Source organism: Myotis brandtii, unplaced genomic scaffold (genome assembly GCF_000412655.1).
Source record: "Myotis brandtii unplaced genomic scaffold, ASM41265v1 scaffold2750, whole genome shotgun sequence".
Lineage (NCBI taxonomy): Eukaryota > Metazoa > Chordata > Mammalia > Chiroptera > Vespertilionidae > Myotis > Myotis brandtii.
In genome coordinates, this window is record NW_005360465.1 from 156,061 (window position 1) to 171,233 (window position 15,173).

Sequence of the window (15,173 nt, forward strand, 5' to 3'; positions counted from 1 at the left end):
AATCTTTTCAAAGTTCATATTATAGCCCGTGTCAGAACTTTGTTTCTTTTTATAATGGAACTAGAGGCCCGGTGCATGAAATTCGTGCACTGGAGGGGGGAGGGGCTCCGTCAGCCTGGCCTGTGCCCTCTCACAGTCTGGGACCCCTCAGGGGATGTCCGCCTGCCCGCTTAGGCCCGCTCCCCAAGAGCCTAAGCCAGCAGTCGCACATCCCTCTCGCAGTCTGGAACCCCTCGCTCCTTACCTAAGCCAGCAGTCGCACATCCTTAGTGCTGCTGTGGAGGCCGGAGAGGCTCCTGCCACTGCCGCTGTGCTTGCCAGCTGTGAGCCCGGCTTCTGGCTGAGCAGTGCTCCCCCTGTGGGAGCGCACTGACCACCAGGGGGCAGCTCCTGCATTGAGCATCTGCCCCCTGGTGGTCAGTGTGTGTCATAGCGACTAGTCGTTCTGGTCGTTCCACTGTAATGGTCGCTTAGGCCTTTATACAGATAATTTTCCATTGTAGGGGTATACCATGTTTTGTTTATCATTCACCAGTTGATGGACATTGCCAACATGAGGGGGTAGGTTGAGACAAAGAGTCGGGAGCGTTAGGTTATATTTCTGGCTCTGCTATTTGAGACTTCTCTGGGACTCACTTTTCACATCTTTAAAATTAAGGCTGGAACTAGATCATTCAACAGATATTGCTAGAACTCCCTCTGTGTGCAAGGCCTCTGGTCATCACCCCAAAGGGAGATAAACCCATCCCTGCCCTACAGGTATGCACAGATGGGTGGAGGACAGTTAACAAGTAGGATAAAATGTTAGAGGTGCTACAAAAGAAAACAGACTGGGTCCTTAGGAAGGCGGTCACAAAAGCACAAAGGAAGGAAGAGGAAGAATTTGCCTGTCTGGCCATGGCTCTGTCACGTGGAAATAGGGATTCAAGTGAGGGCTTCTCAGTAGGGTCAGATTGGCATTTTTTGGAAAATTCTAGTGGTAATGGGGCCCAGTGCTATAATACAGGCAAGAAATGCTAATGTTGCCTCTAAGTAGGGATAGATTTAAGAAGAAAATGTATTGGAGGTGGGGGTTGATGCGTGACCTGAATAAATATGTAGGTGTTTTCACTAAATGGGAAGATTCAGTATTGTTAGGATATTAATTCTCTCCACATTAATCTAGAATCCTAGCAGAGGAATCGTTGGATTGAAGGATATAAATATCTTAGGTTTTTGATATTTATTAGCAGTTTTGCTTTCTAGAGAGTAGAGGTTATTTGTCCCCTCATTGACACTGTACCTATTTCACTTTGTCTTTATCAGCATTGAATATTCATCTTAGAAAACTTTATGAGACTTCTCGGTAAAGATGGTGAATTAAACATAAAGATGGATACTTCCATTCTATACTGAAACTCCACTAAAATGGCACAGAGGGTTTTTATTTAAGGTAAAAAAAACAGATGGAAAAACAAGAGAGAAGACAATGATAAACAAAATGCTTGAAACTAGAAAACGAGAAATTTCATTCTTAAGTCAGTACTGGTATATCTGAGAACCAACCTGATTTATACCTCACAATCCCCCAAAAGTTTAATAGTTGGTGGCACCAGGCATTCTGGGAATAAAGAGAATGAGGTGAAAATAAGGATTGGTTCATGTCTATATAAGAAGCTGTGAGATACCCTCCCATTCTGGGCAGCTGGAAATACGAACCTCCCTCACTCCAGCAACAGACGGGAAATTTAATTTTGAAGAGGTTAAAATAGAAGATCTCGGGATTGAGATATTCTAGGTACAGTTGAGGGTGGAGGTACAGTGAAAATAATAGGAGTTCTTGTTGTATACAGACTGGATGCTGAGGTTACCAGCCATATTCCTCTACTTGGCTCTCAGAACACTGGCAGTCACACTTTTTTCCTTCAGGAATCTGGCCCAAAAGGAAAAACCTAGAGTTTCCCAAACTGAATGGCTCAGCCAGATTACCCTACAATGAAGCTCACAGTTGACAAAATTAACAACTATGCTTTCAGAGTTTCTATTCATTTTTTTCATTTCTTACTCTTAAATATAAGTAGCCACAAATTAACATACAATCAAGAAAACTGTAGAAAACAAAATGGAACCAAACGGGAAAAAGCAACCTGGAGAAACAGCATAAGCAGGGAGAAGTAAACTTTAAAAAGGAAAAGAAAATAAACCTCATTAGTAACTTTAGAGATGAGCATATATTGCAAACATGAAATAAGAACAATTACTATTTTAAAAGAGCATACAGAGAACAAAAAAAGAGCTCTTGGAAATTAAAATTATGCTAGCAAAACTGAAAAATTTAAAAAAATCAAAAAATGTTAGAAGATGAATAATTAAGGAAATCTCCCAGAAAAAAAAAATAGGATAAAAAGATAAATATGGACAAATGTAGAGAAAATTACAGAATTTATTTAGGCTCAATAAATAATAGGAGTTCTGAAAAGAAAATACAGAAAAACTGAAAGGATCAAGTCGTTAATGAAATCATTGAAGAAAATGTCCCTGAACTGAACGACTGAGTTTCTGGAATCAAAGGGCCTACCCAGTACATGAATGAAAATGGACCTACACCAAGGTATATCTGGTGGATTTTCATATTAACCACTGGGACCAGAAAAATCCTACAAGCTTTCTGAGAGAGAAAACAGGTTTAATTCAAAGCATTAGTAATCAGAATGGCATCAGAGTTTTCAAAAGTAATACTGGAATCTAGAAGACTAGAGCCATGCCTTCAAATGATTTTCAACTTAGGATTCTATATGCAATTTAAAAAAACAAAACAAAACAAAACAAAAAAACTCTTCCCATCGTTTCTCAGTAAGCTAGAGAAGAGAATGTGCTCAAGCACAGCAAAGGAATAAACCAAAAACCAAGAAAGAGGAAAACGTGGGATCTGGGAACACAGGTGACCCTTCACAGGAGAGTGATAATCCAGGAGGGACAGCTGGTCCAGATTGGAACAGATCATAAGGCTCCATGAGAGACTTACAGAAATGTGAAAACATAGAGAGCAGAGTTGGACACTTGTCCAAAAGGTAGGGATTAAATTACTAATACACACGTAGAAAATTAAGCAAATTGAGATGTAGGCTGTTTTTGATTTAGTCTAGAGGCATGTTGTTCAGTATTAAAGTAAATGCCAAAATAAGAAGAGGTGAAAGCAGTTGGCTCTGGGGAGTGGAGAATGGCAGGGTCTAGTGGTTTTATAACAAACGCCGTTGAACCATTTGGCTCTTGAAGCTGCATATATGACTGATAAAAATATTCTAATGAAAAAACCTTGACTAGCTTAATGAAAGGTGATATTTTAAATTTTTATAAAAATTACTAGTGAGGCTGAAATATTTTGGTGTGTACAGTTCTTACTTTTGACTCCAATTTTCCTGTCATCTGTCAACACAAAACCTTGAGATCTAGAGACCAATGATCTGTCCTTGCAGAGTTTGAGGGTCTGGGAATCTGTTGTCAGACTGTGTTCCTCAGGCTTTCCTTTGTCTCCATAAGTACCCTGCACTTACTATAGATCAGGTTTCTGCAGACGGTGGAAAACCTCTGTCTCAGTGATTTTGGTCTTTCTTTCTCAGGTTGTCCGCACCAACCAGTGTGCAGGAGAATTCGTCATTACCTTCCCTCGCGCTTACCACAGTGGCTTCAACCAAGGCTACAATTTTGCTGAGGCTGTCAACTTTTGCACTGCTGACTGGGTGAGTCCGGAGTGTGGTAGGCTGGAAGGGAGAAGCAGGAAGAGGGTTATGGGGAAGCTGAGGCACCGCGGGTCTCCACATTTGGCCAAACTCAACTTTGAACCTGTCCACAGTTGCCAGCTGGGCGCCAGTGCATTGAGCACTACCGCCGACTCCGTAGATACTGTGTCTTCTCCCATGAGGAGCTCATATGCAAGATGGCTGCCTGCCCAGAGAAGCTGGACCTGAACCTGGCAGCAGCTGTGCATAAGGAGATGTTCATCATGGTTCAGGAGGAGCGGCGTCTACGAAAGGCTCTGCTGGAAAAAGTGAGTGGTGGGGAGAGTGCCCTGGATCAGACATCCTAGCATGGCAGATTGGGGGGAAGGAGGGGTGGCCCCAAGAAGTAACTGTAGCTTCTATTCTCAGGGAGTAGTAAAAAGAGCTAGATGCGTCTGGATGGGGAACTACATCCCGTTCCCTGCTCTACCATTTACCAACAACCACATGGAAGTTAATTTACTTCACTGAATATCAGAATCCCTGTCTGAAAAACGGGGATTATAATAGTGCTTATCTTTTTGGTTTGTTTTTATTTTTAACTAGAGGCTTGGTGCACAAAATTCATGCACCGGCGGGGGGGGGGGGGGTCCCCTCAGCCCTGTCTGCACCCCTTCGCAGTCCAAGAGCCCTCAGAGGATGCCCGACTGATGGCTTAGGCCTTAGCACTGCCTTGGAGATAGGAGAGGCTCCCGCCACCGCACTTACCAGCCTTAAGCCTGGCTCAGGGCTTCTGGCTGAGCGGTGCTCCCCCTGTGGGAGCGCACTGACCACCAGGGGGCAGCTCCTGCGTTGAGTGTCTGCCCCCTGGTGGTCAGTGCACGTCATAGCGACCAGTCATTCCACCATTTGGTTGATTTGCATATTAGCCTTTTATTATATAGGATGTTTTTATTGATTTCAGAGAGAGGAAGGGAGAGAAAGAGAGGGAGAGAAACATCAATGATGAGAGAGAATCATTGATTGGCTGCCTCCTGCATGCCCTCTACTGGGGATCGAGCCCACAACCCGGGCATGTGCCCTGACCGGGAATCAAACCGGCGACCTCTCAGTTCATGGGTTGGCACTCAACCACGGAGCCACACCGACTCAGTGCTTACCTTTTTGAAAGCTGCATAGATTAAGATGTATATTAAGTAACTGAGCCATAGCAAGTGCTAGTATAGCTGCTATTCATTATTATTTAAATAACCCAGCAAGGAAGACTGGCATATGTGGATTGGCTGTATGACCTTTTCAAGTCACTTAACCTCTCATAGTCTCACTTTCCCACACTGTAAAATGGAAATAAATACTTAACTTACAAGGTGGTAAAGCATGAGTAAGGTGACTTATGTCAAAGCATCTGTAGTAATAGCATCTGTAGCATTTGCTATGTAGCAGCTGCTATTATTGGTAATATTAATACATGAAGAAAATGGTTGAAATGTGGAACACTTCTTAGGAAATGCCATTTTATTACATTCAGATGGTTTAATAGCTCACACTAAGGTAAAATCACCAAGTAGAGGGCAGCCCTCCTTGAATAGATTTCTCATAAGCATGTGTCAGTTGTGTGTGTAGATGAGTGTAGTTCAGCTGCCTTCTTAAAAGCACCACACTTGCCCAGTTGAATTGTTTGTTTTTTGCCATTGAGTTGTATATTTGTATCTTTGTATATTCTGAATATTAACCCTTTATCAGATATATGGTTTGCAAATATTTTCTGTCATTCCATATGTTGGCTTTTCATTTTGTTGATTATATTTATTTTTTGCTGTGCAGAAGCTTTCTAGTTTGGTTTAGTCCCACTTATTTGAGACTATTCTTTCCCCATTGAATAGTCTGGGCTCCCTTGTCAAAAATATTAGTTGACAGTATATATGTAGGGGTTTATTTCAGGGCTCTCAAGTCTGTTTCATTGGTCTATGTGTCAGTTTTTATGCCAGTACCATGCTGTTTTGATTACTATAGCCTTGTAGTATAGTTTGAAATCAGGAACTGTGTTACCTCCAGTTTTGTTCTTCTTTCACACGATTGCTTTGGCTATTTGGCTTTTATATGGTTCCACTTATTCTAAGTGTTAAGATACTTTTCTAAGTCCTTAGTTGCTTTATCTTTGTTAATCCTCATAACAACCCAATGAGACTGGTACCATTATCTCCATTTTACAAGACCTAAAGAGGTTTAAATAATTTATTCAAGATTACACAGCTAATAAGTGGCCAAGTGGGATTTGTAATATGCACTGGACATCACATTTTATGTAAAGAATAGGTGTTAAAGAAATACAAGATAAAAACCGTTAAGAATCCAAATGTCCCTTTAAAATCCCTGAAATTGCCCATAATGGTAGCGTTGTATTATCTTTCAATTCCTCCCACAAAGCCAGCTTGTCCTCCATTTTTTGGAATGGATTGCTTTTTCTTCATCTGAGCAACAGATGAAGTCATTGCTTATTAGGTTTTGGGGGAAAATTGTATCTTTAAACAGTGGAGACAGGCACAGGTTTTATTTCTGGAACTTATGTATGTGCACGCAGTGAGGCCTGCCTGCTAAGCAGCCAGCACAGTGCCTGGAACACAGTAGGCGCTGAGTGGCTAGAAGCCACCCTCATTCCCCAGTGCATGGCCTTTCTCCTGCCTACTCGCACACCTTGCCACCTCTCTGGTGCCTTGGTTACCACTTTCCTTATGTTCTTCCACCCAAAAGGCCCTTATAGCTGATGCCAATCGTACCTAATTTTTCCGCTCAGCCCACACTGATCTTCCCCTGGGCCGTCTGATTCTCCCAGCTGTGAGAGTCTGGACTTTATAGAGGCAGGATGCTCCTTGAAGTCTGAGCTCCCCCCCAGCTCTCAGCATAGCTTGGTTTCTAACACGGGGCTCAGTGGTGGCTGAGATGTGGGCCCTGTTCTGGTTCCATATAATAAGCGTGGGTCGAACTGCCCCCAGGGCATCACTGAAGCTGAGCGAGAAGCTTTCGAGCTGCTCCCGGATGATGAGCGCCAGTGCATCAAGTGTAAGACCACGTGCTTCCTATCAGCCCTGGCCTGCTACGACTGCCCAGACGGCCTTGTCTGCCTTTCCCACATCAATGACCTCTGCAAGTGCTCCAGTAGCCGGCAGTACCTGCGGTGAGCAGGGGGGCCTACCTGGAGGAAGTGGGCCGAGGAGGGAGATGCAGAGCGGGGCGAGAGGTGCTCTTCTCTGCCCTCTTCCTCCAGGTATCGCTACACCTTGGATGAGCTCCCTGCCATGCTACATAAGCTGAAGGTTCGGGCTGAGTCCTTTGACACCTGGGCCAACAAAGTGCGAGTGGCCCTGGAGGTGGAGGATGGGCGGAAGCGCAGTGAGTGATGGGGGGGTCGGAGGGACTCCACAGGCAAGTTCTACTCCCTTTTCTTCTGTGCCCCCACCCTCTTGCTCTGCCTTTACTCAATGCTGCCTACTCCTTGCTGCTCTCATTCTCTCTCCAGGCCTTGAAGAGCTGAGAGCACTGGAGTCTGAGGCCCGTGAGCGGAGGTTCCCGAACAGTGAGCTGCTGCAACGACTAAAGAACTGCCTGAGTGAGGCAGAGGCTTGTGTGTCCCGGGCACTGGGCCTGGTCAGCGGCCAGGAAGCTGGGTATGGCATCACGAGGTGTTGGGCGCACATGGCACCTAGGAAAAGTGCTGCGAGGGATGGACTCTGAGTGCCACCAGGCAGGCGACAGCAGTAGGAAGCTGACAAGTTCAAGGTGGTCTGGGAGGTGATGGGGGGAGGGCAGAGAGACCAGGCAATTAGAATGGAGAAGAGTATCTCGGTCCTAAGAAAGCTAGAAATGTTCCTTTATTTCAATACCTGGGGGAGATCTCAGACAGGCTGAGGGAACATGTGGGCAGGGAGGACTGGTGGAAGGCTTAGGGGCCTTGAAGCATAAACCTAACAGCTCACAGTAGAGGATGGATTGAAAAGTCCAGCTTCTGTGACCATCAGTGAATTTCTAAGCCCCCCCTTCCCAAATATATCCTATATTCCTCTCTTATCGTTGTTAATCCTCATAACAACCCAGTGAGGATAGTACCATTATCTCCATTTTAGAAGGTAAGGGAACAGGTGTTCTCCTCATATGAATGCACTTGAATCTGAGAACCCTCCCTCCCCCCTGGGGAAGCTGAAGCACGAGAGATCAAGGTGGGAAGTTGTGAGGAAAAGTGTTAGGTCTCAGCAAAGACATGGAAGGAGGGGATTTGAAACCCCACATGTGAAACTTCACAGTCCCCACAGGGTAGCCGATGTACAGATGACCCTGGCCGAGCTCCGGGCCTTTCTGGACCAGATGAGCAACCTGCCGTGTGCCATGCACCAGATTGGAGATGTTAAGGTAAGTAGAGGTGGTCTTGGAGTGCCCCTGAATGCTCAGGCGGGTTGAGGGACCTGGGCAACAGGCCACGCTTGGCTCCCTTAAAAGGCATCAATATTTAGGCAAGACATGTGAGCAAATAACGGGAAGCTGGAGGCCAAAGCTCTTGGTGGCTGCCTCTTAGAGCTGGGATGTGAGGGACAGGTGGCAAAGGCATGAGTATAGAATGCAAAATCAAGGGAAGGTTTCCTGGCGGAGGTAAAAGAGGAAAAGGAGGAAGTACGAGGGTGTTTGTGAGCCTGGGGAGCTGAGCCAAGCTGAGGAAGGTAAGAGTGGGATGGAGAAAGCCATGGGCACTGGTGTGAGTGGAGGGGCTTGTGAGAGGGCCAAGCATAGCAGAGCGAGGAGCGTGTCCTGGTGCTGTGCCTCAGCACCCTCTGGGGACTTAAATAAGCAGAGACTCCTCACCAGCCCCTATTACGAATCTTGGGGCGGGGGCCCAGGAATCTGCATTTTCCACAAATTCCCAAGGGTATTCAAATAGGCAGTGAGTGTTAGGGACCAGTGTCTCGGGTCACGGCGAGGGAGGGGAGCCCAGCTCATGTTAGGTTGTCTTCCCAATACTGAAGGGTGAGAAGGTAGGTGGGCGGGGGATCTGGTGGTGGGACCTGGAAGCGAGCCCAGCTGAAGGGTGTGTTCTTCATCTGTGTCCTGGTAGGGTGTTCTGGACCAGGTGGAGGCCTACCAGGCTGAGGCCCGCGAGGCCCTGTCCTCACTGCCCTCCAGCCCAGCGCTCCTGCAGTCCTTGTTGGAGAGAGGGCGGCAGCTGGGAGTGGAGGTGCCCGAGGCCCAGCAGCTCCAGCGGCAGGTGGAACAGGCGCGGTGGCTGGATGAGGTGAAACGCACATTGGCCCCCTCAGCCCGAAGGGGCACCCTGGCTGTCATGCGAGGACTGCTGATGGCGGGTGCCAGTGTAGCCCCTAGCCCCGCTGTGGATAAGGCCCGGGCCGAGCTGCAGGAGCTGCTGACCATCGCCGAACGCTGGGAGGAGAAGGCCCACCTCTGCCTGGAGGCCAGGTGAGTTTCTGGTGCTGGGACCAGCCTCTTCCCCTCTCTGCCCTTCCCCAACCTTCGGAGTTAGTAGAGAAGCTGAAGATGATTCCCGTGGGTGGCCTTGGGTACCAGGCTCCTGTGTTGGTGTAGTGATTCTCCTTCCCTTTTTCGTTCCCTATCTTATCTTAAAAAAAAAAAAAACAGAACAAAACTCCGTATACACATAGAGGCAGACAGTCTTTGTGGGGAAGCAGAGGTGGACAGTCCGCGTGTACGGAGGACTCCCTTTGCAGGTGCACACGAGCACAAGCACCGACAGGCAGATGGACACACATTGGTAGAAAAACATCACACACACGGCAACCTGACAAAGTACAGCCCAAGGTTGTGTGTGTAGGCACTGCCAGCAGTGACTGGCAGCCACCCGTAGGCACAATACATGCAAGTAGGCCCACGTGGCAGCCCCGGGGGCTCACACCGCTGTATCTGGTAGTCAGGCTGGGTTTCTGGTCAGACAGACCACCCCAGACTGAGGCCTCTTTTTTCCCTACCTTCAGGCAGAAGCATCCACCAGCAACACTCGAGGCCATAATCCATGAGGCAGAAAACATCCCTGTTCACCTGCCCAACATCCAGGCTCTCAAGGAGGCTCTTGCTAAGGCCCGGGCCTGGATTGCTGATGTGGATGAGATCCAAGTGAGGACCCTGTCGCCTCCCTCTCCCTCCACCCCAGACCTTCAAGCCAACCAGGAGAGATGCCATATATTGGGTTGTGGGTGGGGTTGGCTTGGCCAGAGAGAGGAACAGCCGGCACATTGTGAAGAGGCAAAATGTGCTTAGTGAGCAGCCTGAGGAGGGGTTGCGAGACTGGCCTAAGAGAAGAGAGGAGGCTGATGAGGGTGAGAATGGTGGGGGCAGGGCAGGTAGAAGAGGCAAAGCACAATAAAAGAACTGGTGGGCCTGGGGGCGGACTGGATATGTGGGGGCTGAGCCACTGGCTATAGGAGTTCTAGGGAGAGCCACGTGGGTGTGCTTGTCTTAGGTCGAGCCCGGTTTTATGCTGCCTCTGCATTGTGAAGTCTGCTCCATCTTCCCAGCTCAGGGCCAGGCACAGGGCAGCATCAGTAGATGTTGGCATGTTGAATTGAGCTTTGTCTTGCCCCTGTCCCAGAACGGTGACCACTATCCCTGCTTGGATGATTTGGAGGGCCTGGTGGCCGTGGGCCGGGACCTACCCGTGGGGTTGGAGGAGCTGAGGCAGCTAGAGCTGCAGGTGCTGACGGCACACTCCTGGCGGGAGAAGGCCTCGAAGACCTTCCTCAAGAAGAATTCCTGCTACACGCTGCTGGAGGTGAGGCGGGACCTGACCCCAGCTTCCCCACCTCTGGCCTGGCTGGCATGAGAAGAACATGGGGGTTTGGGGGTTCTGGGAGGGGCTGACGGCATCCTGGCGGGAGAAGGCCTCGAAGACCTTCCTCAAGAAGAATTCCTGCTACACGCTGCTGGAGGTGAGGCGGGACCTGACGACCGCTTCCCCACCTCTGGCCTGGCTGGCATGAGAAGAACATGGGGGTTTGGGGGTTCTGGGAGGGAAGGGAAGGGCGGGGGGGGCAGGGGAAGCCCATCATGCCCCCTCTGCCTGCCTCAGGTGCTCTGCCCATGTGCAGACGCCGGCTCGGACAGCACCAAGCGCAGCCGGTGGATGGAGAAGGAGCTGGGGTTGTACAAGTCTGACACAGAGCTGCTGGGGCTGTCTGCGCAGGACCTCAGGGACCCAGGCTCTGTGGTAAGGAGCTTGGGCCGGATGGGGAGAGCTGGGTGGCCACAGGCAGACCACTTGCACCCTGGGCCTAGTTCTCCCGGTTAGGGGTGGGGTGTTTATGGCATCAGACAAGGGAGGGGCTGGGCTGCTGACCTGCTCTCCCCTGTCCTGGGCACGGCATGGCAGATCGTGGCCTTCAAGGAGGGGGAACAGAAGGAGAAGGAGGGCATCCTGCAGCTGCGACGCACCAACTCCACCAAGCCCAGTCCCCTGGCGTCATCGACCACGGCCGCCTCGGCAAACTCCATCTGTGTGTGTGGGCAGGTGCCAGCCGGGGCGGGAGCTCTGCGGTGTGACTTGTGTCAGGACTGGTTCCACGGGCGATGTGTGTCGGTACCCCGCCTCCTCAACTCCCTGAGGCCCAGTCCCCCCTCATCCCCACTGCTGGCCTGGTGGGAGTGGGACACCAAATTCTTATGTCCGCTGTGTATGCGCTCCCGGCGGCCGCGCCTGGAGACCATCCTGGCCCTGCTGGTAGCCCTGCAGAGACTGCCCGTGCGGCTGCCTGAGGGCGAGGCCTTGCAGTGCCTCACAGAGAGGGCCATCAGCTGGCAAGGCCGTGCCAGGCAGGCTCTGGCCTCTGAGGACGTTTCTGCCCTGTTGGGACGGCTGACTGAACTGCGCCAGCGGCTACAGGCTGAACCCAGGCCCGAGGAGCCCCCTACCCTCCCTTCAGCCCCTGCCTCTGACCCTCTCAGAGAAGGCAGTGGCAAGGATATGCCTAAGGTGAGCTGCCCAGCCCAGCTGTTGTCCCCAAATTCCTTTTTCTAGCCCCCACCCCTATGTAGGCTCCAGCCCTGTCCCTGATCTCTGACCTCCCACCTCCCTTGGCCCACCCACCCTGCCCCATTCTATATTCTGTCCAGATTCCTGGACTGTTCCCCGCTGGCAGCCCGTGTCTGCCTTTCCACTCCAGGAGTGGGGAGTCCCAAGTGTCGGGTTGTGGGGAAGAACGGAGCCTGGTTCTTCAGTTACCCTTCCCCACTCTTGCTCTCCCTGCCAGGCTCAGGGGTTGGAGAACGGAGACAGCGTGACCAGTCCTGAGAAGGTAGCCCCAGGGGAAGGCTCAGGTAAGAGAGGTAGGTGTAGATACGGGCAGGCTGTGTACTGCATGTCAGCAGACTTGACTCACGTGGTCCTGGGCTCTGTCGTGGTGGTGGGGAGGCAATCAGGGGCATCCTCTAACCCAGCCTGTCTCCACAACGCCCCCAGACCTGGAGCTGCTGTCCTCGCTGTTGCCACAGTTGACTGGCCCCGTGTTGGAGCTGCCTGAGGCAACCCGGGCCCCCCTGGAGGAGCTCATGTTGGAGGGGGACCTGCTTGAGGTGACCCTGGATGAGAACCACAGCATCTGGCAGCTGCTGCAGGCTGGGCAGCCTCCAGACCTGGAGCGGATCCGCACACTTCTGGAGGTGAGGAAGGGACTGTGGGCAGGGCCAGGAGGTCAGGCCAAGCAGCCAGGGAGCCCAGGCCTGACCACTGGCCCACACCTCTTTCTGCCCATCTGTGATCACAGCTGGAGAAGGCAGAGCGCCATGGGAGCCGGGGCCGGGGCCGGGCGTTGGAGAGGCGGCGGCGGCGGAAGGTGGATCGGGGTGGGGAGGGTGATGACCCAGCCCGAGAGGAGCTAGAGCCAAAGAGGGTCCGGAGCTCAGGGCCAGAGGCCGAGGAGGCCCAGGAGGAGGAGGAGCTGGAGGAGGAGACAGGGGCTGAGGGTCCTCCCCAACCCCTGCCCACCACTGGCAGCCCCAGCACCCAAGAGAACCAGAATGGCTTGGAGCCAGCCCCAGGGGCCAGTTCGGGCCCCTCAGCCCCTTTCTCCACTCCGACTCCACGGCTGCCCGTGCCCTGCCCACAGCAGCCGCCTCAGCAACAGTCGTGACAGTGGCTGAGCCTGGCACAGACCCCGACAGAGACCCCCCCTTGGCCTCAAGGATCCTCTTTCTGACCATCAAGCCTGCTTCTTGGGAGGTGGGCGAGTAGGGGGGATGGCCACCCCCCACCCCAGCCCACCCCTGAGTCCCTTGACTTTTATATTCTGACTCCAAGGTATTGTTCAGACCTCAGCTCCTGGGGGCCGGCCCCTGGAGTCCCCCTCCCTGGTAGCCTCTAACCAGCATTCCCAGACACCTGAGGCAGATGGACAGATGGATGGGCAGGGGGACAGGGGTGGCTGGGGCTGGGCCAGCACCGTTCCAGAGACAAGGCCAGTGCATAGCAAACTCGGAGACTCTCCTCTCCCTCGCCCCAGTTCCAGCCCAGGCCAGGTCAGGCCACACTAACCTCCCCTCCCTCTCACTATCCCCTTGCCCTTCCTCACTGTCCTCTCGCCTTCCTCTCCCTTCTCCTCCCTTCTCCTGACTGATCCACCCAGGAGGAGGAAACCACATAGCTGTGCTCACAGTGTCTTTTAAATGATTTGGTCGGGGAGCTAGCAGGGCTCCCTGCAATCTGAAGAAAGCTTTTGGTGCTTGTCCTCACAGCCACCGAACCTTCCCTCCCCGTCCCGCCCCGTCTCCTTTCCTCCTCCTGGGTTCCTGTTGTAATAAAACAAGATTGTTGGTGTGTAATTAATTTGTTCAAAAGAAAACAAAAAGCAAAACAAGAAACTTGGTTCCAGCTGAAGCCTATTTTAATTTTATTTTATTATTTTCCTCTTGTTAGAAATAAAACCCTTAGCAACGTTTTTTGGAAACATGTTTCTGAAGTGCATTTCTCTTCGAAGGGGAGAACAGTGAGTCCTCCATCGCCCGACAGTGGAGCAGCTGCCTGGCTGGCTGCTGGGCTCTGGAACCGAGTTCCACCAGGTTCTCCTTACCTGGAGGGAGGACATCCCGAGTCTCCCCACATCCCCAAGCCAGTTTCCCCACCTCCCCGCAGATGGCCCTGCACCTCTCGCTTAACTCCTGCCGTTGTCTGTCCTCCTCAAGCCCCAGAGTGATTTTTTGGCTTTATTGAGGTCTCATTTACACACCCTAAAATGTACCTGCTTTAAATGTACAATTCAGTAGATCAGAGGGATGTTTCTAAAGCGCAGATCTGATCATGTCACTCTACTGCTTAAAACTGTCCGTGATGCTTCATTGTCCTGAAGACCAAGATTATATATATAATCTCATTCTTTCTGGAATGCTTCCTGGCCAATCCATACGCCAGTCAGGGACCCTGCCCTGATTTTTCTCCGCCCTCAAGGGTTCTTTCTGCCCCTTGAGTGGGACTAAAGCTCAGATGTGTGGTCATTTGCAACCTGAATGCACTTTTGAAAAACAGCTTTATTGTAATGTAATTTACATACTGTGCAGTTCACCCACTTAAACTATACAGTTCAGTGGCTTACATTCCAGTTGTGCAACCATCATCGCAAGAGATTTTAGAATTGTTTCATCATTCTAAAAAGGAATTCCACACTCCTTGGGCATCCATCCCTCCCCCCCGTTTCCCATTCCTAGGCCACCAGTAATCTCTATGGATTTGCCTATTTTGAACATTTTATATAAACGGAATCATACAATATGTGATCCTTTGTGACTGTTCTTTCACTCAGCATATTCGAGCCGAATTCACTTTTAAATGTAGATATTGATGGCGTCTTTATTTTGGGCAGATGTTTTCCCTTTCTGGGCCCCAAAGTGAAGGTGGTGGACTGGATTAGGGATCATCACAGGAGGGTGTTTACATGTTTATGTGGGGCTTTGCATGCATGTTCTTCTGGCAAGGAGACTAGCCAGCTTGCATCCCATTTATAAAGGGGTCCTTTTCCCTCCAAAGGCAAGAACGACTCTGGTCCTGAATGTTCTGTGTTCACTCTGCCCATGAAGATACAGAAGAGGAAGCCAGAGCAATGGGGCTGCTTCAGTGGGACAGCCCACGAGCTTCCTGTTGGGCCTGCTTCCACAAGGGCTGTTCCTCCTGGGGGGCTGGGCGCTGCACCAAGGGCTTAAAGGCTAAAGATTGATGCCTACCTAGCCCAGGAGCCCAGCACACTGCCACTCTGGCCTTTGTCGTGGGAATACTCAGTGGGCTCTCTCTGCTCCATGTCTGTTGATAGGAACCTGGTGGTGAAAGCCCACCTCTTCTGGCAGCTTTGATTGATGGGAGGGTTGGGCTCAGCGCTGCCTCCCTTCCTCTTGTAATTGGGAGGCCCTGGGCTGGACAAGTAAGGGAGGCAGGGACCCCTGGACAATTCTGTCCTGGACCCAGTTTGACCCCAGGTCCCA

The 15,173-nt window shown here is 50.8% G+C and overlaps 1 protein-coding gene across 10 annotated transcripts in view; it reads left to right on the forward strand.

Moving 5' to 3' along the window:
• The window catches only part of KDM5C (lysine (K)-specific demethylase 5C), a 49,277-nt gene that overhangs the window by 18,800 nt on the left and 15,304 nt on the right, over window positions 1–15,173 (forward strand). For 4 of the 10 annotated variants that reach the window (XM_014541625.1, XM_014541627.1, XM_014541628.1 and 1 more), the window contains 14 exons: window positions 3,600–3,719; window positions 3,833–4,027; window positions 6,692–6,873; window positions 6,964–7,088; window positions 7,216–7,363; window positions 7,997–8,102; window positions 8,800–9,158; window positions 9,692–9,830; window positions 10,306–10,485; window positions 10,783–10,920; window positions 11,083–11,682; window positions 11,960–12,035; window positions 12,169–12,368; window positions 12,473–12,746. In XM_014541625.1, coding sequence (XP_014397111.1) covers window positions 3,600–3,719; window positions 3,833–4,027; window positions 6,692–6,873; window positions 6,964–7,088; window positions 7,216–7,363; window positions 7,997–8,102; window positions 8,800–9,158; window positions 9,692–9,830; window positions 10,306–10,485; window positions 10,783–10,920; window positions 11,083–11,682; window positions 11,960–12,035; window positions 12,169–12,368; window positions 12,473–12,746 — 2,842 coding nt within the window. Of the gene's footprint in view, window positions 1–3,599; window positions 3,720–3,832; window positions 4,028–6,691; window positions 6,874–6,963; window positions 7,089–7,215; window positions 7,364–7,996; window positions 8,103–8,799; window positions 9,159–9,691; window positions 9,831–10,305; window positions 10,486–10,782; window positions 10,921–11,082; window positions 11,683–11,959; window positions 12,036–12,168; window positions 12,369–12,472; window positions 14,470–15,173 lie in introns of those variants that run through there. The other 6 variants (XM_005868697.2, XM_014541624.1, XM_005868696.2 and 3 more) reach the window with 3 other exon arrangements.